This window comes from Capra hircus, chromosome 11 (genome assembly GCF_001704415.2).
Source record: "Capra hircus breed San Clemente chromosome 11, ASM170441v1, whole genome shotgun sequence".
NCBI classification, from domain to species: domain Eukaryota; kingdom Metazoa; phylum Chordata; class Mammalia; order Artiodactyla; family Bovidae; genus Capra; species Capra hircus.
In genome coordinates this window covers 96,738,588-96,763,432 of record NC_030818.1, presented here as the reverse complement: position 1 = coordinate 96,763,432, position 24,845 = coordinate 96,738,588, and the positions used below count along the sequence as shown (strand labels likewise).

The 24,845-nt window shown below is 48.9% G+C and overlaps 1 protein-coding gene across 2 annotated transcripts in view; it reads right to left on the bottom strand.

The window, feature by feature from the left end:
- The window catches only part of MVB12B (multivesicular body subunit 12B), a 200,770-nt gene that overhangs the window by 76,253 nt on the left and 99,672 nt on the right, over window positions 1-24,845 (bottom strand). For both annotated transcript variants that reach the window (XM_018055783.1, XM_018055784.1), the window contains exon 7: window positions 6,665-6,759. In XM_018055783.1, coding sequence (XP_017911272.1) covers window positions 6,665-6,759 — 95 coding nt within the window. The remainder of the gene's footprint in view (window positions 1-6,664; window positions 6,760-24,845) is intronic.

Genomic DNA, 24,845 nt, shown 5'->3' with positions numbered 1-24,845 from the left:
CGCTCCGAGCAGTCCTAGGTGAGTCTGAAATCCTCAGTGGAGGATACAGGAAAAGAGGTGGGTGAGGGGAGGTCTGAAGTTCAAGGCCACAGAAGCCGCAAGAACATGTCCATTAATTCACAGGCCGCAGAGGTACCTGTGAATGCAGAGGGCGACTAACGTTTACTCTGGGGCTCCTGCTGGAAGCCGGCGGCCCTTCCCCAGCTTTGAGGTTGTGAACCCACCCGCAGGCTGGCACTCACCCACACACGTGGGGAAAGCGGAACCACACACACAACACACACACAAACTCTGCGGCATAAACGTGGCGCGTGCACGGCTGTCGGTCAGAACACCTCACAAGGAAAAGAAGGGCGTTCTCATTTCTCACACGCCCGACTGTTTCAGTCTTTTGGTCGTTTTCCCACCTGGCATTGCTTTATGGTCATTAAAGTATCAAGTTTATTTCTGACTTTCCTGGAGAGATTTGCTTCTCCTAATTAAAAGAGAAATAATGCAATCACTAAAAATGAAAGGAAAATACATTCGTAATTGTTTGGTATGCTACAGACGAGTTTTTAAAGGATCACATTGTAAAACACACAGATTCTTTTTCTTTTCATAATAAGATGAAGAGCCAGTGGCAGAAATTTTATCCAGTTGGATGAAATATATAAATCATGAATTTCATAATACTGATAATTAAATGTCCATCTTCCAATTTAAATGAGGACTAGATTAAAACTGCATGGAGAAGGCTGATATTCAGAAATCATTAATTATTTTTAATTGCTTTGCGCTTTCCTGGTCTGATGTCAGAGTCACACAGCTGGTACGGGGTTCTGTGTTTCAGATAAAATCCCCCTTCTCTCTGAATGAGGGTCATGGCTACAGTGCCTGCTGATGGACTCGGGCTTGTCCATGCTCACATGCTTCCTGATGTCAAACATCTTGAAAACGGACTGGTTTTTAAGAGGGAACAGCTGTGCAGGGCAATAAGCTGGCTTTTTCAGCAATCAAAAAGAAAACCAAAAAGGGGGAAAAAAACACCCCAAACCTGAAAAACCCAGAAGAGCTTGAGACAGGGTGACCGCACTCCCAGTTGACCAGGTCGGCTCCGGGTTCTCTGGCTCTGTCTGGGGCAGCCCCATACCCCTTGCACTCTCAAAAGTGACGACGTGGAAAATACATTACATGGTTGGCCTGGTACTGATGGACAGATGAAGATGTCAGGCGCTAAAAGGTGCTTCCCCGCACCGTGTGGCCTCCATGCATTTCTGCGTGTGGCTCACCCTGAAACTGTGGGCTGTCTGAGTTTGAAAGTTTTGGCTTTATTACATGCTGGTTTTAATATGCACCTGCTTTATTTTACTATTTTATACAACTATGTTGATTTTTTTCAAAAGCAAGAAAAATAAGTTCTTTGGGAAAAAATTCTTCACGTGGAGCTAGGAATCATTTTATAACCACCACAAAAACAAAAGAACGTTACAGTGTCGTTTCCCTGTTCATGAAGTAAAACCTGCCATGAGGCTGATGGGACGTTCCTAGGTCAGAAAAAACCATCCTGGGGCCTCTGAACTGAGCTACTCGTTACAGGGACCCTCAGCACAGGAAGCCCTCAAGGTGGACAGGACGTCAGGGAGCTCCTCTTGCCTGACGTTCCCCAGGTCTCCAGCCCCTGGTCTGACGCCCAGCACAAGGACATTTCTTAAGAAACATCTCACTCGGGCTTCCCTGGTGGTCCAGTGGTTAAGAACTCACCTGCCAACGCAGGGGATACCGGTTCGATCCCTCGTGGGGGACCATCCCACATGCCTTGGAGCCCCTAGGCCCTTGCGCCACAGTGACTGAAGCCTGTGTGCCCTAGAGTCCCTCCTCCGCAACAAGAAAAGCCACTGCAATGAGAAGCCTGTGCACAGCAACTAAAGTAGCCCCCACTCAGCTAGAGAAAGCCCACGTGCGGCAACGACGACTCAGCGCAGTTAAAAAAAAAATCATTGCATTCAACTTCTAAACATTTAGGGTTTCAAACATGAGTAGGTCACAGTCTATCCTTATTAAGCTCACTGAAAAGCGGCTCTTCTGTTGTTTCCAGCACCTTGCAGGGCCCTCTCTATGAGGAAGAATTCATAAAAGGAATAGTTACATTCTTCCCGAACAACTGGCTTGTTTCTATGTTGTCTAGAAAAAGACTCGACTCTGGACCAAACCTGAAATCTCCCCTTCATGCAAAACCTCACCCAAGGCTGCACCCTCCTCTGCTATCCTGTATTCTCACTCACTCCTGCTCTGCCCCTTCCATTTTCACTTCACTACCTGTGTTTTCAGAGCTACCTTAAATCTTTCTGGAATAAGTGGAAGAGAAATGAATAAGTGCTCAGATATCTAAACATCTGAAAAAAAAAATGGTAAGGAAAAAAAAGGGAGGACACCACCACCTGGGACCAAAATAGAAGACTTTCAGGAGCAAGAAGATATTCTTTAAAAGAAAACTAACAGTCACTAGAAGTTCTGACAAGGAAACTTAGGAGTTGGGGCTCTCGGACAGAATCTAGAGAAATCAACACAGCTTTGAAGAGAGTCCTCCCGGGGGACAAGACCTTAAGGGCATCTAGCCGAGGGAGACACAGCAGTGAGAACACGACCAGGAAAGCATGCGCCTGCCAGCTGCCACTGATCACAAGTGAGACCAGCTTAAAAAGTGGTTCGCCGACCTGAATATACGTGGGCTACAGAGTGGGCCACACCAGGCACCAACCGTTTTACCCCATCTAGTCTTTCAAGGAAAACCACCCTCAAACCCTTGAGGGTGAATAACATGGTGATGGGGGATTTGAGGGGCAAGAAAGGCGAGGTGGCAGCAGGTGCGTCCAGGTGCTTTCGGGCTCAGCTGGGGACTGGAGGGCCAGGAGACGCAGAAGATGGTCAGTGACCTCTGAGGAACATTAGTGGACAGGAGGGTCCAGGGGATGGGACAACAGAAAACAATCGTGTCCACAAAAAGGGACAAGAAGAAGCTGTTGATCTGTGGCCTGGAAGTGATTTCCATCAGAATTCGAAAGCACGGTATGAGTCTGTGAGAGTGTTAGCTGCTCAGCTGTGTCTGACTCTGCGATCCCATGGACTGTAGCCCACCAGGCTCCTCTGTGCATGGGATTCTCCAGGCAAGAAAACTGGAGTGCATCGCCATTCTCTTCTCCACGGGATCTTCCCGACCCAAGGATTGAACCCAGGTTCTCCTGAATTGCAGGCAGATTGTTTACCATCTGAGCCACAGGGAAGTCCTTGTGAAGCACTCAGAGGAAGGCTTGTGAGCCCTCAGAAAAGACGGTGGCCACTTGGGAAGCTTCCCAAGAGTGTGCTGAATTAACCCCAAGCCTGTATTTTTTTATTACGGGAGTAACATGTGCTATCGTAGAAAAGTGAGACACAGCAAAGTAACAAAAAGAAGACCTGGAAAACCCAGTGAAAACCATTGTGAATGTCTTGGTGTGTACGTTTCCAGGTCTGTGGATATATGCTTTAAAATGAGTTCACACTGCACACTCCAGTTGTCACTTAGCAGTATTCATGCACGCCTTTTTATCTAAATAAAAAATTTGTTTGATGCTTGAGAAGTTAAGGCCACTGTATGGAGGTTTCATAATTTAACCGACTTGCCTTTGTTTTAGACATTTAGGATATCCACCACCCCCCACCTCTTTTTTTGAGTTATTACATTTAAAAAGCAGCAGTGCTCGCCCTTGCGGATAAGTCTTTTTTTTGCACATCTGTAAGCATTTTCCAGAGGAAATTCCTGGGAGAGGAAGTGTGAGGATCAAAGTTGTGCTTCGTGGCCATTCTGATGAGGGTAATAGCTGGCAGAGGAGGGAGTAAGCATCTCAGGATTTTGGCAAAGAGGCTTAGAAGTTCCTTACCCCAATTCTGTGGGCAGGAGAGAGCTACCCCCGGGCTGGACGGTGGAGAATAGTCGGCACGCATCGCTGATGGGATGCGTGGTACCCCAAGTGGCTGGGTGGATATGAATGTACAGCGAGACAGCACAGCTGAACGACACAGGAGGACGTTGCGGAGATGGGCTGGGCTGCGCGGAGGTGGTGGCCCCAGCTGCTGGAGGGCTCAAGTAGCATTTAGAATGATCGCCTCCCTGAGATGCCATAAAGGGTATTCCTGGGCAGGGTAGACACGGGCTAAAAGCTTTTCTTCCTCCCTCCCTTCCTCCCACAACTGTTTCAGGAGCACCTCTGTGTGCTGAGGACAGAGCTACACATGGCCCCACCAGGTTCCCCAGCAGTGTCACTCCCTTCGCAGGCAGGACACAGATGAACTGTCTCAGTGAAAGTACAGAGGGCAGATCGTAACAGGTAAGCCCTTGGGAAAATATGCAAAAGTACATATCACTTTAATAACCATATGTACAAATGAAATGTGGGCTGCTTTTCAAATTTCTAATTACCTTGTTTGGAAATCTACTTAGGAAGGGACTGCAAATGAAGGGAGAGGTAATCAAGTGTTTTCAGGAATGAACAAGAGCAGACCAGGAGTTTGTACCCAAAGGCTCAGGGCCTGAGGTCTGCAGCGAACGTGTGCAGGGCTGGTTTGGAAGAACAGTGTGGTGGCTCAATCCATTACCAGCAGAGCACCAGCCATTATGGCAGCAGGCACTGGGCCCGGGCTGGGCCTGGGGCACCCGCTGCCTTGACTGTTTCTGGAATAAACCTTTGAAACCTTAACTTTACAACACCAAACTGAGATGTGCCATTTGGTGCCAAGCACTGTTGGAACCGGGGGGACGGCGGGGAGGGTGTCTCTGCTTCCCTCTAGCCAGATCGGCTTGCAGGCAGGCTGCTGGTGGGCGGGCAGGAGGGCAGACTTCCCAGCTGCACCATGGTTGCCCAGTGCTGAGCTTGCAGGCCTTACGGAGCCAGCAGGCCCTGCAGGGCATGCCTGGCAGCCTCACAATGAAGCAGTCCCGGACCCTGGCAGAGCAATTTGGGGCCTGCAGCCACCGAGGAGGCCTGAGCTGCCTGCTGTCATGGGCTGTGGCCTCAACTACCTCTGTTTGGAAGATAAAATCCAATTGACTGCCACTTACATAAATGTAACAGGAAGTTCCTGAATGGCTTCCCCTGTGTCTTGAGGCTGTTACCTCGGTACTGCTAAACTAACAGCTGAAATGAACCCAGACAACACCTCATCAAAGCAGCGGGGCAAGGAAGCAGTGGTCCAGGGGCAGACAGGAACATTCCTGCCAAACCAGAGGAGATTTCACTCTGTGCGCCCTTCTCTGCAGAAATGTCAACAGCTGGGAAAGCCATCAGAGAACCCCGGTGAGGTGGGGGCAGCTGGACCCTGCGGCTGGAAAAAGATTTGCAAGCTGGATGGGGGAAAACAGCTTCTGCTTTGGTTGAGCCGCCTGTATGTGCATTCGGAGCGGGATTTCATCCCGCTGGATTTCACAGGCGTGTTTTGCACCACTCTGCCACTAAGCATCTAGGGAAATATTCAGCTTTTCTACAAAATAGGTCATCTTTCCACACTTATTATGCTCCTTGTCGACTCTGCTGAAATAGCCAGAGCACAGAGGAAATTCTCCCTGGAGACGCTGCTCTCAGACAACATGCGCCCGCTTCCCTTGGGGACTTGGCTCCTGGCGTGGGGCTAGGACGAGGGCTGCGGGGACCTCCCTGTCGCTCCCCTTTCCCGGCAGGAGTGCCACCCAGAAATGGAACAACTGGCCTTTGCTTATCCTTCCAAACCTATTAGGGAGTGATCATAACAAAGAAAAACGAATACTGACACGAATTATACCATTGTTCTATTTCACCTACTTAGTACCCTGAAGTTGCAATTTTTAGAAAAAAAGATTACCTTTCAAATAACCGGTTCATTATGGTACATGAATGAATGCCATGTTCCCGTGTTCAAAACGTCACTCACCATTAGGGGTGTGCGCTGGTAAGTGGCACCGATGTGCCATTTCCCCCCGATACACCAAGGCCTCCGACTGGAGGCCCCTGTATAATCAGAGTCAAGTTCGTGGGTCTCCTCAACTCTTAGCAACTCCCCTGCACTGCCCGCCACCTAATGAATCTCAATTCCGTAATAAGGCTTTGTAAGTTTTTCCCTCTCTGGGTGAAGGTGAAAAAGAAAACTGGGACTGCTGAAGTTCCTGCCAAGGTAACACTATCCATTTCAAGGCTGGGTTCAGAAATCACAGACTCAGATGACAGGGCTGGGGGTGCGGGAGGGAGGCCCCCCGTGTACCCTCTGGTCACAAACCCGGTCTTGAGAACGAGAGGTGGGGACAGATGTGGACAGGAGGGCAGGTGGCACCAGGCCTCGGATCTGCACGGTCCCCGGTCCCTGTGGGGAACCGGGCTTGGACCTGGCAGGTGAACAATGTGCTCACTATTCTCCGGAAACCTCCCTTCAAGCTTGCGAAATCCACACACTGTTTTTCATCATTAGTTTCAAAACATGCTGAGGATCTGGCCCTTCACTAAGTGCTGCGGTGACACGGAGGAAAGGGGAGGCCTGGACCCTGTGGGGAACAGGCCCCTTGCAGGGGAAGAAAGAGCAACGGAACGCACAGGTGCCGTTAGAAGCGAGGAGACGCGCGGAGGGAGGTGGTGCCCGGGACGCAGGCATGCTCGCTGGCCCCTGGTGGTGGCCCACCTACCTGAGATGGCATAGAGATTGGAGTGCTGGTATTCATAGTCAGCCCGAGTGCTGTTCCTGCCTCGGAAGGTAGCGGGGAGCGTGAGAGAGATGTGCCTGAGGAAGACAGAGGAGAAAAAAGGAGGTTACAGGGAGCATGGAGCAGTTCCCGAGGCTCAGAAAGCACAGGCGCCACCATTAGCCCGCAGCACAGCAGGCCTCCATCCACCCAAGCAGCTCGAGTTCCCCAAGAAACTGAGAAGTTTCTGGATATCAGCGGCTACCTTTTCCATACAGGGAAGGACATCCAAGAGGAAGAAAGGGTTTCCCAAGCCTTATGTGATGTCCCAGGTGCCTGGAGGAGGTGGGTGACTTAACTCTGACCTCTGCTCACTGGGCAAAGTGCACCAAGGGGACCAGGATGTTCAACTCCAAACACAAGCCTCGGTTTGTCCGGACGTCTTGGTCCCATTACCCACCCACGGGCTTCCACGCCTGTCCCAGGAAGCACTCAGTGAAGGAAGATGTTAGGGGCTATTACCAGGTGAGCCCAGGAAACGAGGCCCACTGAGAATCAGAATGCCACGTTCCTCTGAAATGCTGTGAGCGGCGCACGTCCCTCTTGGGTGGCAGCACACAGCAGATGCTCAGAAAGCACCTTCGATTGACCCAGTGCGTCTTTTATGGCGCAGGTGTTGGCCATTAAGGCTCAAAACGCCCAGAGCGCAAGTGCATCCTCGTTCAAAGCACATAATCCATTTGGTGTGGTTATCAGCTGCCTTTTAGTGAATGCTGAGAAGAAAAGACGATGGTAATAGGAAAGACATTTAAAACCCAACAGGTCTGGGGGGGCACAGTCACCCCTTTGTGGTACGACTGGGGCTGGTTTGAAGTCGCTCAGCGGCCTGAGCTCCAGTCACACAGTCATTCCCAAAATGGGCGAGGCTGGGATGGAGGGTACTGATCACGTAAAGGAAGCTGACATTCCGCACGCTGCCCTTTTCATACAACAAACGCGTAGTCTTCTAGAACGGCTCTAGGAGGGAGGCAGGGCCTGTTCCCGCAGGGCCAGGAGGAGCAGAGGCCCTCCCGGGGCCAAGACGAGAGCCGAGGGCTCTAAGTGAGGTGGCTGAGCTGTGGGGTGAGCCCTGAAGGTGAACACGGGTGCCGTCGGGCCAGCCGCTCGAGCAGGCGGAGGGCCTTGCTGGGCGAGGGGGGACCACATCACGTGAGGGGAGTATCCACAGGGTGGTGGGATGCATGTGCTGTGAACCTGCACCTCTGCATCCTTCCTGATGAAAGGGGGACGCCGAGGCGAGCTCTTTCCACAAGGAGCTCCAGGCTACAGGGGACAGAGGGGCTGGAACAAACTGGGGTGCACCAGGAGATGTGCTCCAAGGAGGATAAAATCCGCGCACTCAGCATGAAAGCGGGGATGCAGGGCTTCCGGTGACAGCCCCTCCGAGTTGGATGTGGGTGCAGGAGGGGACAGGACCGACCTACGGGCAGTCCGCGAGCCACTCTGCTACAGGGCTGGAGTGGGAAACAAAGCCACAGCCAGACCGGAAAGGACGCCAGAAGCCACACTATGGGCTTTGGGATCTATCCGCTTGGATGAAGGTTCTCGAACTCTGTTCTGCTCGTCAGAGCACAGAGGCAGTGCTCGAGGCACCGGGGAGCTCGCTAACAACACAGACTCAGCTCCCCGACCTGGAGAGTCTGTTCAGAGGCCTGGGGGGGTGGTGCACCCAAGAAATCCCTGGAACCAGGCCAGCAGTGACTCTGAGGATGGGCTGGTTTGGGAACCCTGGGAGGGGGAGGAGAGCTGCAGAGGGTGGAAGCAGGTGATCGATGCCTCCGACCGCAGCACTCAGTCAGTGGAGCTGAGCAAACAGAAGAATAAATTACTGACTGTGGTTGTGGTTGAGCAGAGCTAAAACGAGGACAGGCGGCCCTGCGGAGAGGGTCGGCCAGCCCTGAGCAGGGGCCCCGGGGTCAGCAGATCCCCGGGTTTTCTCCTGGCTCTGCATACCGGCCTGCAAGGCAGGAACTCGGCCTGGTGTAGAGTGAAAACGTGGGGACCTGGATTGAATATCTTTAAGCATTTCAAGATGGCGACAGCAGAGCCTTGAACCCAGCGTAGGGCCCTCCAGAATGGGGGCCTGTGCGATGCGCCGGCTGCACACTCGTGCAGCTGGTGTGCCCCACGTGCCAGCGCTGCACCCACTGTACCCCGAGGGCTTTTCCAGGAGCCAGGGAAGAACTGAGCTTCAGCACTGCCATGCCCTGAGACCGCTGAGCCCTGAAAGCCCTAAGAAGGTATGCCGCCCCTAACTAAGGACACACCACGCCGCTGGCACAGTGTGGCGGCACTCCAGGGGCCTCGCAGAGGAGGCAGGGTGTTTGCGGAACCTCAGACAACAAGCCAAGCTGGGTGACAGCACGGGGGGGGGCTTCCTCCTTGGCTGAGAAGACAGAGCCAGACCAGTCAACCCAGACCTGGAGAGTGGGGACTCAGGGTGGCAGGATGGGCAGGGTCCTGCTTTTGCAGAGCTCCCCCACTGCAGATGGTGACTGCAGCCATGAAACTAAAAGACGCTTACTCCTTGGAAGGAAAGTTATGACCAACCTAGACAGCATATTCAAAAGCAGAGACATTACTTTGCCAACAAAGGTCTCTCTAGTCAAGGCTATGGTTTTTCCAGTAGTCAGGTATGGATGTGAAAGCTGGACTGTGAAGAAAGCCGAGTGCCGAAGAATTGATGGTTTTGAACTGTGGTGTTGGGAGAAGACTCTTGAGAGCCCCTTAGATTGCAAGGAGATCCAACCAGTTCATCCTAAAGGAAATCAGTCCTGAATATTCATTGGAAGGAGTGATGTTGAAGCTGAAACTCCAATGCTTCAGCCACCTGATGTGAAGAGCTGACTCATTTGAAAAGACCCTGATGCTGGGAAAGATTGAAGGTGGGAGGAGAAGGGGACGACAGAGGATGAGATGGTTGGATGGCATCACCGACTCAATGGATATGAGTTTGGGTAAACTCTGGGAGTTGGTGATGGACAGGGAGGCCTGGTGTGCTGCAGTCCATGGGGTCGCAGAGTAGGACACGACTGAGTGACTGAACTGAACTGAACTCTGTAGCAGGGGTCAGGGACACGCCACCAGGTTACAGGAGCCATGGCTGACGCAGGGCGAGTGGGAAGACTCTCCGTGCTCCCCCAGGAAGTGCTGTTCCCCCTGGGAGCTGGGGATGGGGGGCAAGGAGGGACTCTGGGGTAACTCCTAAGCAGCAGGAGGTCTGGCAGAGGCGGAGGGCTTGGAAGGAGGTGGGGGTGACTAGGGCCTGAAGGCCTGGGGGAGGTTGGGGGGCCCGGCTGAAGAGAACACTTTGGGGTCACTGCACACAGGGCCCTGCACAAGTTCTGACTTTACCCTGAAGAGTTTTTTAAGCTGAGAAGGGATAAGCTCCAATTAACAATTCATGCGAAGAGTTGACTCATTGGAAAAGACTCTGATGCTGGGAAGGACTGGGGGCAGGAGGAGAAGGGGATGACAAAGGATGAGGTGGCTGGACGGCATCACCGACTCGATGGACGTGAGTTTGAGTGAACTCCGGGAGATGGTGATGGACAGGGAGGCCTGGCGTGCTGTGATTCATGGGGTCGCAAAGAGTCGGACACGACTGAGCAACTGAACTGAACAACTTTAAAAGATTACCTCCCTGTGGGAAAGTGAGGGGGAATAATCTGAGATGTACTGTAGATGGGAAGAGAGCAGCCAATCTTTATAAGGGCTATCATGTAACTGCAAGCAGTTATGCAGCACCTACTGTGTGCAGACTCAATGCTTCCCACCCAAATCTGCTGTGATCCTCTAAATGGACAGTTCCAGGGGGCTTCTATGGCCCACAGAACTTGAGAAGTGTAGATCAGAGAATCAAGCTGCCTGGCTCCACAGCTGCCCCATCCACAAGGACTTCTCTGTCCAAGCTTGCCTGCCTTATGAGGGCATCAGATTTTGCCTGGCTGACCCCATCCTGTAGACTGCGACCCCCTCCCCTCCGCCCCCACCCTGGGACCTGCTTCTCTTTCTCCCTCTCAGACGGCCCCTCCTGGCTCCTCTTCCACTTTGTGGGGCCTGCTGTTGGCAAGGGTTCTGGTTTAGCTCTCTTCTCACTCCACGCACTTTCCCTGGGCAGCCTAACCGGCACCTGTGCCCTGGCTCAAGCCATCCTCACACACCAGCCACCTCTCCAGACACTCCTGTCACTCCTGCCTCCACCAGAAAGCGTGAAAGTCTTGTGATTCTCTGGGTCTGCCTCGGCCTGATCCTTCGTCCACCCTGCTCCCTCCTCCTGCGGTCTCCACTTTCGCCTTATCTCCTCTCCAAACTCCTGTTGGTCCTTTGAGACTCCATCTGAGCATCCTCATTTGGTAAAAACCCTTCCTGGGCTTGTCCCGGGGGGGACTGGGTGCCTGTATGTCCTCTCTCACTCCAGTTGTCCCAAGACACCTCAAGGAAAGGGCCAACTCTCGTCAAGTTGGTACCCCATTTTCTAGGACAGTTTCTTCCCCAGGGCAGACGATCACTGAACAATTAAGAGCGCTGAACCGACTCCACTAAATCCCCTGGGGCTTTTTGGACAGGAACTGCTGTTGTCTCTACTATTACATTTCTGCCTGCGGGCTTGCTCAGTTAGACTCAGGGGTCTCTAGGAGACCCACACCACACAACCCACTCCCCGACACTACAGAGGAAAACAGGTCAGATGTAAGAAGTCAGTGGTGGCAGTGACCAGGAATTCACAAGGGAAAAAAAGAAAGAAAGGTTCTGATCACTATACAACAGGCAGACAGTGTGGGGCTGATGCAGTTAAGTGGGAAATTCCAAGAGAATTCAAGTCACAGGCCTGATTCTTTTAGAGGCTAATTGCTCAACAGGAATCCATCCAACTGAAGTCAAATCACCAAAAGCTTCAGCTCTGGTGGCTGATAGCCACCAGGTAGGGAGTAGGGTTTAGGGCAGCAATGTGAGCAGCAGGAAGACCTCCGGCCAGAGGGAGCTGAGGGGAGGAGATCCCACACAACAAACAGCTGCTTTGGCATTGTCACTTCTCTGGTTACTGGACACGGGGAGGAAGGGGCACGGGGACAGGAGGCCACAAAGATGCACCAAGGCCTGTTAATGAGAGTGGACAGCTCGGGCAGAGGGGACAGGGCACCCATGGTTTAAATCCAGCGAAGGAGGAGTGACCCAGGGGCTCAGTGTCAGATCAACCTGGAAGTGAGGATGGGCAGGACTGGCCCAGTGGTCAGCTGAACCTCAGAGCACAAGGAGAGTCTTAATTCCTCAGTGTCTGGTGGGAGCCCACCTGCCAGGCACTGGGCTGGGTTCCTTCATGGACATCACCTGCCTGATCCTCTCAGCAAGCTTTTAAGGTAGGAACAATCACTTATAGGTCCTCCAAGGCAAAGCTGACAGAGAGTGAGCTAGAATTCATGAAAAGGTGGGTCCACGAGTCCCCTGAGGGTCACCATCAGCATCTCAGAGTCACCCTGATGGACCATCTTCACCGTCCATACACAGGCTGAGATCACTCAACCAGGAAACTGGGGTCCACCTTGGAAAGCGATGGTGCTGGGGACCCAACCTCTCTGCCACTTGCTAGCTCAGTGACCCTGACAACTGGTCACAGTCAGTCTAACATGGTAACATGGGAAGAGCTATATACAGACATGGACAACCAACGGCCCAACCATCTACCTGGGAAGGCAGAGCAGGTGCGGTGGTGAAGACTACCGACCCCAGTGTCTAGCCGACACAGGTTCAAATCCCAGCACCAGCAGCAGGAGCTGGGTGCCCTTCAGCATGGGCGGGCCGCCTCCCAGTGCACAGACGCAGGCAGAGTCGATAGCATAGAACCAGGGTGCGCTGAGCGCATGGGAGCACGACTCCCATCTCGATTCTTCTCCTTCCTGCTTCCCTGGCATTACGTCCCACTCATGAGGGCCTTGGGTCTCCCCTGGTGGCTCAGAGGGTAAAGAATCCGCCTGCAATATGGGAGACCTGGGTTCGATCCCTGGATGGGAAGATCCCCTGGAAAAGGGCATGGCTACCCACTCCAGTATTCTTACCTGGAGTATCCCATGGATAGAGGAGCCTGAGGGGCTACAGTCCATGGGGTTGCAAAGTCAGACATGACTGAGCGACTAGCAGTTTCACGAGGGCCTCAGTACAGGACTATGACAGCGTATCTGTGCCTTCCCTCTGCACTAGAAGGAAATCTGAGCCCCGCTCCGCCCAGGGTGGCCAGGCCCTGCCAGTTCTCGGTTCTGGCCCATCCCTCCTCTCTGCCCTGGTCTTGGTGGTGGTCCCAGCACTCACATCCTGCAGCCTCACCCCCTGCCTTTGGTCCTCCCCTCCCCACTCTCATTCCTGCTTTGGGGCTTTGCACTTGCTGTTTCCTCCTATATGAGGCACTGGTGGGGAAGCCCCCCACCTCCGCCTCCCCTTATGGCTCTCCTCTCATCACCTCCCCGTTTCTGCACAGCCCTTCCAGCTCTGTAGGACTGTGTCGATTTGTTCACACACCACCAGAATATGATCTCAGTGGCACTTTCTACCACATCCACAGTGTCTACAACAGTGGCCGGCACATGTCAGGCATTAAAAAAAACATTAGGGAGAACCCTACAAGATCACCCAATGCTGCTGAAAAAATGAGTGAATCTGACTCTGACCTGCAATTAGAGATCACTGGGGAGGGCTTCCCACTGTCTTTCCATCCCTGGGGCTGGGCTGGGTAACAGTTTGGAAAATGTGACTATTTCTGATTCATGAATATTTTTATGCAAACAAGAATTACATTCATCATGGCACTGCTTACAAAGCCAAAACACTTGAGTCAAATTAGAGATCAAATAGTGGACTACTTAAAAAATTATTGTACAGCCGTCTGACAAAATGTTTTACTCACTTGAAATATTTTAGAAGACTAATAGCCTGGGCCCATGCCCATTACCATAGCCATCTACTGAGAAAAAAAAAAAATCCTTATTTTTACACTTGGAATTGTAATCAGTTAACCCAACACTCTTTGGCTTATTTCCCATAACCTGACTGTCTAATGAGATTGAAGGAATGCCCGACTCATGACACTGGGGGTTACTGGAGAAGGAAAGAAAGAGGCAGGCACTTCAGTAGATCATGGCACTAAATACTCAGGTGTTCTGAAGTACCTAAGCCTAGGGGAGTTACAAGAGTTGGTACTCGATGGCATCAAACAAAGCTGAGAAGTCTGTGAACACGATGCTGGCCAGGGCCCCCACAGACAGCAGTTTCACTGGAGTCATTTCAACGGACCCCAAGCTATTGATCACTTTGTGATCCCTCCAGACCACTCTCTATTGATCTTCAGTTCAGTTCAGTTCAGTTCAGTTCAGTCACTCAGTCATGTCCAATTCTTTGCAACCCCATGAATCGCAGCACGCCAGGCCTCCCTGTCCAGCACCATCTCCCGGAGTTCACTCAGACTCATGTCCATCGAGTCCGTGATGCCATCCAGCCATCTCATCCTCTGTCATCCCCTTTTCCTCCTGTCCCCAATCCTTCCCAGCATCAGAGTCTTTTCCAATGAGTCAACTCTTCGCATGAGGTGGCCAAAGTACTGGAGCTTCAGCTTTAGCATCATTCCTTCCAAAGAAATCCCAGGGCTGATCTCCTTCAGAATGGACTGGTTGGATCTCCTTGCAGTCCAAGGGACTCTCAAGAGTCTTCTCCAACACCATAGTTCAAAAGCATCAATTCTTCGGTGCTCAGCCTTCTTCACAGTCCAACTCTCACATCCATACATGACTAGAAGAGTATATTTTAGATTTTAAGTACGTTCATAAAGATTACCAGCAGACCAAGGGGAAGTAAACCCTAGAACTCATGAAACTGGTCCTATCTTGGGGGTCACCCAGAGATGAAGACCCTTGGCTATCATCCCCAGTAGGTTCTGGACCACTGGCCCTATCTTGGGGGTCACCCAGAGAGGAAGACCCTCGGCTGTCATCTCCAGTAGGTTCTGGACCACTGGCCCTATCTTGGGGGTCACCTAGAGGTGAAGACCCTCGGCTGTCATCCCCAGTAGGTTCTGGACCACTGGCCCTATCTTGGGGGTCACCTAGAGGTGAAGACCCTCGGCTGTCATCCCCAGTAGGTTCTGGACCACTGGCACAGGGCGCTGACCATTAGAGGCCAACAGTTTCTGCCTCTTGACTCAAACGATGGATCATGATTCCAAACTCTGTTCCGTCACTGGAGAATTCCAATTAGAACAGCCCTTGAATCTTGGGGGAGCTTTACCAAGCTCTCCGCCCTGGCCCCTGCCCCCAGGACAGCCCAGAGGAGACTGGGCACACCCGAGAGCCATCATGTCTGTCTGCAGGGGCCCTGGCTGTTCTGAAACAAATAGGTTAGCATCGCATGTGCTGCCGACAACAACTCCTGCTAAATAGAGGCTGAGGGAAATTTCATTTTTCTCCCCCAAGTCAGTCTTTGGCACCTTATTCAATTAACATGGCCACTAAGCCGCAGACAGCTCCATATAAAAGCCCTTCAGTTATAGAATACATTTTATTATGTGACAATAGTTGCCAGTACGATTTATTTCCTTTGATGGGATTCTGCTTTTTCCTTGTTAATTTAAATCTGTATTTTCTCGTGCTGATTCCAGGTCTGTGTGAATTTTTAAAATGTTGCTATTAATCTTCTGAACCCAGTGGCCACATGTAATGAAGATGGCCCTGCCCAGGCAGCCACGATGCCCCCTCTCCTCTCAGACCGTCAGAGGGCAGCGCCAAGGGGCCGGTGGCTGTGCTGGGACAGCAGAGGCGGCCTCATGGTTAGAGATGGATGCTACTTTTATGTCCCACCCCCTACACGCACCCTTGCAACCAACGCACTCTGTGGTGTTAAAATCACAATTGCCATTGTTTTCTGCTGTATTTTAAGCTCAGACTACCTTCTGGCAGCAGTTTTCTGAGTGTGCTCTGGGGACCTCCGGTGGCTCCTCAGACTCAGGGAGTCAGCCAGGTCATCGCTACTTTCATAATAATATGACATCAATGGTCATTTCCCCGCTTATCCTCAACAAGTGAAAGTGAAAGTGAAGTTGCTCCGTCGTGTCCAACTCTTTACGACTCCATGGACTGTAGCCTACCAGGCTCCTCCATCCATGGGATTTTCCAGGCAAGAGTACTGGAGTGGGTTGCCATTTCCTTCTCCATCCTCACAAGCAGGCAGAAAAGATTTCCAGAAGCTGTGTGGCTCGTGAGGCTGTCCACTCTGAAGTTTGCATAGGTAGCCTCATGTGTTACATTTTTCTGAATTTTAATTTTTATAAGGTAAATATAGGCAAGGCTTCTCTGGTGACTCAGTGGTAAAGACTCTGCCTGCAGTGCAGGGGATGCAGGTTCCATCCCTGGGTTGGGAAGATTCCCTGGAGAAGGAAATGGCAACTCACTTCAGTATTCTTGCCTGGAGAATCCCATGGACAGAGGAGTCTGGTGGGCTACGGTGCATGGGGTCGCAAGAGAGTCGGACATGACACAGCAACTAAATAATGACAATAAATATAACCTACATAAACAAAAGTTAGTCTTAATTCTCAATTTGTTTTTCCCCAGCAAGAGGGAATCCTCAGTTTTTAAGACCTTGGGATTTCCTTGGCAGTCCAATGGTTAAGACTTCACCTTCCAATGCAGGGGGTGCAGGTTTTTATCCCTCATCGGGGAGCCAAGATTCCACATGCCTCAAGGCCAAAAAAAAAACAAAACCCCACAACCCAGAACATAAACAACAGAAGCAATATTGTAACAAATTCAATAAGCTTTAAAAATGGTCCACATCAAAACAAACAAATAAAAGTCCTAGACCAAAAGGTTTGAAAACTACTAATCGGGGATAATGTGTTAACGACAACTCTACAGAAGACTCGATCCTGGGGCGGAGGCAGGTGTCTGGTTGTATGACCTCTGGGTCAGAATGTTCCCCAGACATAAGCCTCCTGAGTCAGGATGACAAGGCTACTCTAGGTTTTTAAACAGCACTTCCCCCAATGGAGATAAGCTGGAGCAAACTCTGGGTGACAGAGAGGGACAGGGAAGCCTGGGGTGCTGCAGTCCACAGGGGAGCAAAGAGCTGGACACAACTGAGTGACTGAACAGCAACAATCCCCTCCACAGTGAGAAACACCATTGGCTCACTCCCTTTCACTGGTATAAAGAATTGTTAGTTGAAAGTACTTAAAAGAATGAAAAAAAAACTTCAAACCAGGAGGATGAAATGATACATGTCTTAAAAACATACCAGGACTACATGACTTGTAGGGCCAGTGATAGCTCCAGCTAGCCTCCGGTCACCAAGGGTCTACAAAAGCTAACGAGAATAGAGAACGGTAATGAAGATTTGGAAGATGAATCATTCAAATAATGATTCATCTCTCCCCAGGAGAGATGAGGGGAGGAGGCACGCACACAGCCTGCCCTTTGGCCAATACCCAGCCTACAAATACATCTCCTTGTGAGGGCCTGTAAAAAAAAGTGTCACACAACAGGAGAAAAAGAACATTACCTCTGGGAAAAAAATTTTCTGTACAATGTAGAAAAAGCTATCTGCATTAGAAATAATACACAAATAAAATCCCTCAAAACTAAATCAGCAGCATGATGGATAAACCCCCTCCCCCCTTGAGTTTCCAGAATGAAGAGAAAGAAAGAAAACAAAGATGATCACGATGAGGAAAAATATGATAAATATGGAGGACAAAGATCAATCTAAACATTCCAGATATTAGAAAGAAATCAGAACAATTAAAAGTGAAAACCAAAAAAAAGAAAAAATGTTGAAAGCTTGCCTGATTAAAAACAAACCAACCAACAAACAACAAAATATAAAAGCCAACAGGGCTTCCAAGATTCTAAGCAAAATCAATAAAGAGACTCAGAGCTAAATAAATCCCAATTTCAAGACTACATAACTTCAAGACTTAGTGTAAAGCTACAGTAATCAAGACAGTGTGGTATTGGCATTAACACAGACATACAGATCAATAGAACAGATGGGGAGTCCAAAAATAGACCTACACATACATGATCAATTGATTTTCAACAAAGGTGCCAAGACAATTCAGTGGGGAAAGAGAAATCTTTTCAGCAAATGGTGCTAGAACAATGGATAGCCACATGCAAAGAAAAAAAAAAAAAGAACCTTGACACCTACCTCACACCACACACATACATAAAATAACCCAAGAGATTCACAGAACCATTCCAGAAAAGAGGAAGGTATAAATGATTAAGTCCAGGCCCAGGATTTGATACTTTTTATTTAAATGCATCTTGACTGGCCAGGTGTAGAGTGGCCTCTTAAAGAAAAGACAGGAGAAAATCGTTGTGAACTTAGGTTTGGCAAAGACTTCTTACACAGGACACAAAAAAGCACAAACTATTTTCAGTTGGTATACAGGACTTCACCAATACTTAAAACTCTTGTTATTCAGAAGCTGCTGTTACAGAAATTGAAAGGCAAGCTAAAGACCTAAAGAAAATATTTGCAAACACACATCTGACTTATAACTAGGATACATGCAGAATTCTTACAGCCTAACAGAAGACTAACAAGCCAGTTCTAAAAAGACCATATGATTTAACAGACATTTCACTAAAGAAAGTACACAAATGGTTAATCAGTACATGAAAAAATGTTCAGCATTACCAGTGAGTTATTAGAGAAATGCAGATTGAAACCACAATGAGATGTTACTACACATCTTTCAGAATGACAAAAATTAAATAGACCAACAATATCAATTGTAGACAAAGATAATGAGCAATTAGAACTCCTATGCGCTGCTAGTAGAAATGTAAAATAGTACAACCACTTCAGAAAACAGTCTGCAGTTTCTTAAAAACTTCAACATACCCTTGGTACAAGACAGCCATTACATGGATAGATTTTCACTCAAGAGAAGCAAAAGCATATGTCTTTACAAAGATTCCAATACACATGTACTGGGCAGCTTTACATGTAAAAGTGAAAAACTAAGAACAAGCCAAATGTCCAGTAACAAGTGACTGGATAAACACGTTGTGGTCCAGCCATATGATGGATACTACTCAGCAATCAAAAAGGAACTGGTGATACCTGTAAGATGGATAATCTCAGGATGCTGCTGCTAAGTAAAATAAGAAAGACAAAAAAGAATCCACATGGTAGGATTCCATTTGTACAAAATTCTAGAAAATGCAAACTAACCTATAGGGTTAGAAAGAAGATCTGTTGCTGGCTGAGGAGAGCGGATATATTACTAAGGAGCACCGAGAAACTTTTGGGGGTGGTGGATATATTCACGATCCTGATTTTGGTGATGGTGTCACAGGTGTATACCTACCTACGCCAAAGCTCATCAGGTTATACTTTAAATATGTGCGCTTTATTGTGCATCTAGTATATTTCAGCAAAGCTGAAAACACTTTCCTGATCTTAGAAAAAAGGACCTAGGTAAAGAAGCCAATGAGGTTCCCAGTATTCCAGAAAGGGCACTAAACAGAGACCCATGATGAATCCCAGCAAACACTAACAGTGACCTCACACCTTTCCTGTTACACGACATGCTGAAGGCTAGGGAGCCACAGAGTTAGGAAGGGAAAGAATGCTCAACAGATGAAACATTCCTGAATCCCAGGTTGTCTTTTATATGTGAACATGACAACAAAGAAGATTATGAACCTTTCCCTGAAAGAAATACATTAAAACATGCTCCAGGTGATTCAAAATTTAGACCTAAGAATGGGGAAGTAATGGGACAAAAAGACCAACATTTATTCCCTCCCTCTGGAAACCTAGCCCGAGGAAACAATCTGAAGCATGAGAGATGACTTACTTAAGACAGAAATAGTAAAATAACGTTCACTGACATTTTCGCAGGGCTCACCCTGCACAGGCATCATGTGATCCTGCTTGAATCCTATGACCAGGCGCTGAGATCATTTCTACCGGACAGAAGGTCTCAGAAAGGTTCAGCAGCTGCCCTGAGGGGGCACAGCTTGGATCTGAACCCTGATGGGGCAAATTACAAAATTCAGCTCTGAGTCACGACGCTCTACTAAAAAACTGGAAATAACATTATAAGATGTCAGAATGCTTTACAGACTTAAAATGATGTTTACAGGTTTTCTGGGTGGAACTGGGGGATGGTGCTTATGACATGATGCTAGGTGAGGAACTCGGGCGCAGGTTGTGTGGGGAAAGTGATCTTGGCTACAGCAAGAGGCAGAAACTGGGTCCTTGGGGTGGTGTCTGTAAGAGCAGGGAACTGCGAAAGTGTTCTTATGATGCTAGCGAGACAGACCAAGGAGAAGGAATGAGCTGGACATTTTTATACTAACGTTAACATGGTCAGATCTCAAAGACATGGTTGTTAGGTCGAAATAAAAGGGAACAAAACGAAAACCAAATTGCAGAAAGACATATACGAAAACCACCCCAAGAATGACATCTTCCTACTGGCAACAGATACACACATGCCCCAGGATGAAAATGACTTGGAAGGACGTGTCTGCTCAGAGCAGAGATGGCCCTGGGTTCACGGCAGGACTATGCCCATGGTGTAGATGACACAAATCACCGTCTGAGGTCAGAGCAAAGATTTCTTCCCCTTGCTTTTCATATATTTTACGTTTTTTCAATGAGAAATTATTTTCCTTTTTATCAGAAAACAAAGATGGCAGATGATAGGAGAATTCTGCAAGAGCTAGGGTCTACAGAAATGTCCTGCACAGCACTCAGTGCTAACGTGCCTGCTGGGGTACAAGGAGGCTAATGCGTGCAAAAGAAGAGATAACGCGTGCAAAAGAAAGTCACAGAATGGGGGTAGGGATGGAGGATGAATGTATTATGCAAAAGCCAGTGACTGAGCTAAGGTGGGTAGGGGAAAAGAAACACAGCAAACGGCTAAATGAAATTCCACTTTATTCCTACAAAACACCACTGGGAAGAAGTCATCTGTGACACACAGCTTCTGTGCCAGGTGTAAGGACGTGCTTAATGAATGCCATTTAATGAAGAAAAAGGCTCTTATAAAACACCTGGCACAAGTGGGGTGAGGGAGCCATAGGAAGGGGGACCTTGGCCGCACCTGCTGGCATTTTAATAAGCACCTTCTCGAGCGTCCGCTCTCCAAGGCTGGTCAGCGGTGTCAGAACCAAGGTCCCTGACCACTGCCCACACTCGCTGACAGTCTGGGGAAGCTGATTTCTTAAGGACCATATGCTCAGGTAACGGAGCATCAAGGAAGCTAATTAAAATGAATCATTTTCAGCTGGAAGGGCCTGGCCAGCATGCATAGCCTCCTCGAAGACTTCACAGGTAGAATCTCTGCACCAGGTCCCCTGTGCTTCCAGACCGAGATCCTGAGTTACCCTTCAGATCCTTGCAGACCCAGGGAGGTGAGAAAACAATGCATTTTCTTGTAACTAGGTTCTACTAAAATAGAGAAGTCAGCTATTTTAATGACCTGGGCCCTAGAATATTTTTAGGTGAGGTGATTTTTTTTTCTCCCTCACTGACTTGAAGTCCACCTCAGAAAGTGCAAAGTTTACTGCCCTTTCTATTGATGAGACCTTTTGCTTTGTTTCTTTTTGTAAATGACACCAGCGAAGTCAAGTGAGGTTTTATAAAAACCTAACAATGGACCGATTTCCTCTGCAATGACAATTCACCATCTCAAACTTTCCATGCCCAGACCTGAAACTTAATTCCAAATATAGCCAATAAATTGATGTCATCCAAGGGGAGACAGACCATGGGGTCCAGAGGCACCTGGAGGTGCTAGAATTGATATGTTGTGACCAACACAGACCACCGGTTTTTAACTGAGCTCCTACTGTATGTCCCAGCACTGTGTTTGGCTCTTGAGAGGTTTTTTTCAAATGATAAGTGCCTATTCCTAAATGAAAGAAGCCAATTTGAAAAAACTACATGCCATATGATTCCAACTCTACAACATTCCGGAAAAGGCAAAACTATGGGGACAGGAAAAAGAGCAGCAGTTGCCAGAGGGGCCACAGGGAGAGATGACTAGGAAGAGCACCGAGAATTTTGGGGGCAGTACAAATACCATTTATGATAATATAACGATTAACATATGTCATCATACGTTTGTCCAAACTCATAGAAGGCACAGTACCAAGAGTGAACCCTAAGGTAAACTATGGTGATTACACAGTGACAGCGTAGGTCCCTCTTTTAAAAATAAAAAGGAAACAGCCATTCTGGTCAGTGACGGTGATCATGGAGGAAGCTAGATGTGGGCATGAAATCCCTGTATCTATTTTGTTGTAAAGCTAAAACTTCTTTAAAAAATAAAGTCTTTTAAAAATGATTAAAAAAAACCCAAATCCAATTAAGACTCATCATTCCCTTTTAGATGTATCTATAAGTAAACTGAAGCGTCCCTCTATCATAAAGTACGTGTGTGATCAGTCGCTAAGTCGGGTCCAACTCTTTTGCAAGCCTGTGGACTGCAGCCCATCTGGCTTCTCTGTCAGAATTCTCCAGGCAGGAATACTGGAGTGGGTTGCCATTTCCTGCTCCAGGGGATCTTCCTGACCCAGGGATCAAACCTGAGTCTCCTGCGTTGGCAGGCAGATTCTTTACCACTGAGCCACCAGGGAAGCCCCTCTATCATAAAACTTAAAAATCCTAAATATCACAAGATATACAAATAGAAAACTATAAGGCTACTTGCTTCAGTTTTAACACAATGGCATAAAACAAGACAAACATTTGTTCAGCAACTAGCACACACCAGGCCCTCGACTAGGCCCTGTGAAGTACCCAGGGTCGTACGTGGGAGTCGTGGTGTTACCTGCCAAGTGGGAGGAATGTGGTGGGGGAGAAAAGGCTGGAGCAATGGAACAGCGACAGCAACTCAAGAGTCAAGACAATGACCTAAGACTTGTTACAAAGTAAGAGAGGGGCAACAAAGACTCCTGCAATGACAGAAGTGGGACATCGTTTCTGATTCAGGGTTGGAAGTGGCTTCCTGGAAGCAGGGGACCACTGAAGGCTTTCTTCCTGGAATCACCTGTGACTGCGACAGTCACCCCTTACTGAAAACTTGCACTATTCTTCATGCTTCTCACTCACCTCTAGTCTTCACAGCCCAGGGGAGGTTCTACCGGTAGGAAGAAAGAAGGTTCAGAGAGGTTAAGGAACCTGTCCAAGGTCACACAGCTAAAGGAATTGACTGAGCTAGGATTTGAGTTCATGCTTTTTCCACTCTGCCATGTTTTCCACCCTGCTTTACCAAGATGGCAGAAGCACAAAAGTATAAATGCAGACTTGTTCATTTTCCATTCAAGCAACTCATTTGCCATGATCAATATAACTTCAACCTACCGACTTGACTATATAATGAGTTTTCCTCATGGACGACAACCGACACATTCACAGACACACGCACCCTCCAACCAAATCACTCTGCAATGGACCAGGAATAAAAGGGCTGCCTCTGCAAGACTAGAAAATTTCAGTTCCAAACTCCCCAAGTTCCTAAACGCATAACTTTAAACTATGTGCAGCTCGACAGCATATGGCAAATCAATTACTAGTTTAAATCTTAAAACAAAAACATGGCAAGTGTGGTGCAGAAATAATCAAGAACAACGGTTCAGTTTAGATTACAGTGGGCCACTAGAGTTTTGAATACAATTAATCATCATTCCAGGCAATGGGAAGCCATATTGACACTTATTCCTAATTTGAATATTTAATTAGGGTGAAGTTCTTCATCAAATTATCGCAGAACTGGGAGAAAGCCTGGAAGACTTACACAATTACTATCTTAACCCCTTCCCAGCTGCTCACCTGTGAGCGCAGCTCTGCAGGGGAGCAGGCCGGTAACCAGCCTGATGCTCTTGGAACTCTCTGGGAATGCTAGTGATCAAGGCTGAAAGGGGCTGGTTGGGGACAACAGAAAGGTCTTAAGGGGATTGGCAGCTTGTGTCCAAAGGAAGCTCGGAAACAAACCCTGGACCAAGACAGAAAGTCACACACATGGGTGCCCACTGTGTGCCCAGCATGGCACTTCCATGTGTCTTCCCATTTGGTTCTCACAGCAACGCTGCAAAGAAGGTGTTCTTATCCCCATTTTACAGACAAGGAAACTGAGGCTCAGAGGAGTGATGTAACTTATTCAACATGACACTGCTTTTGAGTAGTCTTAAGGCCGAGTTACTCATCACTCATGCACCCCTACCTTGTATTCATCAAAAAACAAATAGGACACTTAACAGTTAGAAATGTATTTAAAGCTGCATCATTTTGCATTGTTGGTTTTCTGCATCCTGCAAATAAATTGGAGGGGAAGGGCAACAGACCCAGGCCTCCTCAAGCAGCATTCTAAACTTCAACTCTTGGATTCAAAATGCATCCCTGAGCTCCCCAAGCTGGGACATCACTCTGCCACTATGGCCAGCTGCTCAGAAGCTGGACAAAGGGACGGGTGGCAAAGCTTGAAGAAGTGGCCTTGAGTTATTGCCCATCTTGCCCCCTCCTCCCCACCCCGACCCTACATAAGGGGGCCATGCCAAGGTGGTCACTGTGGAACACCACTGGTGTCAGGCCGGGGGGTGAAGGTTGGTAATGGGACAAGAAAATGAGAATCTGGTTTTTTTCTTTTGAAATGGCAGTGGCTCAGCAATAGCCTTTATAACTACCTATCGGTTTGGACAAGAGAATTGCATTTCCTTAAGGTCTTCTTTTTCACTGTATGAAAAAGACTTGACATTTCGCAGCCACCATGAGCTTCTGCATGACCAAAAGTAACACGTTTTCCTGTGCAATCTCTCCCCTGGCCCCCAGAACGGGGACAAAGGCTGACTTTGCACCCTGCACTTGGCCATGGTGGGTCCAGAGATCTTTCTGCTTCCAGACTCCACAGAGGAGCTTGGGTGGGAGTGGGAGTCCTGACGGTTTCTGATCAGCGGTTCTCTTCTAGAAGCTGGAGAAGGGCTCGGTTACCCTCTTGTGGACGTGGACGTGGCCAGAGCTCCTCTGGCAGTGGCCACTTCCAGCAGGAAGGGAAGAGCTGGCCATGCAGCCCCCCTTGCCCAGCCCCGTTGCCCAGCTGAGCGGGCAGTGGGAAACCTGGGAT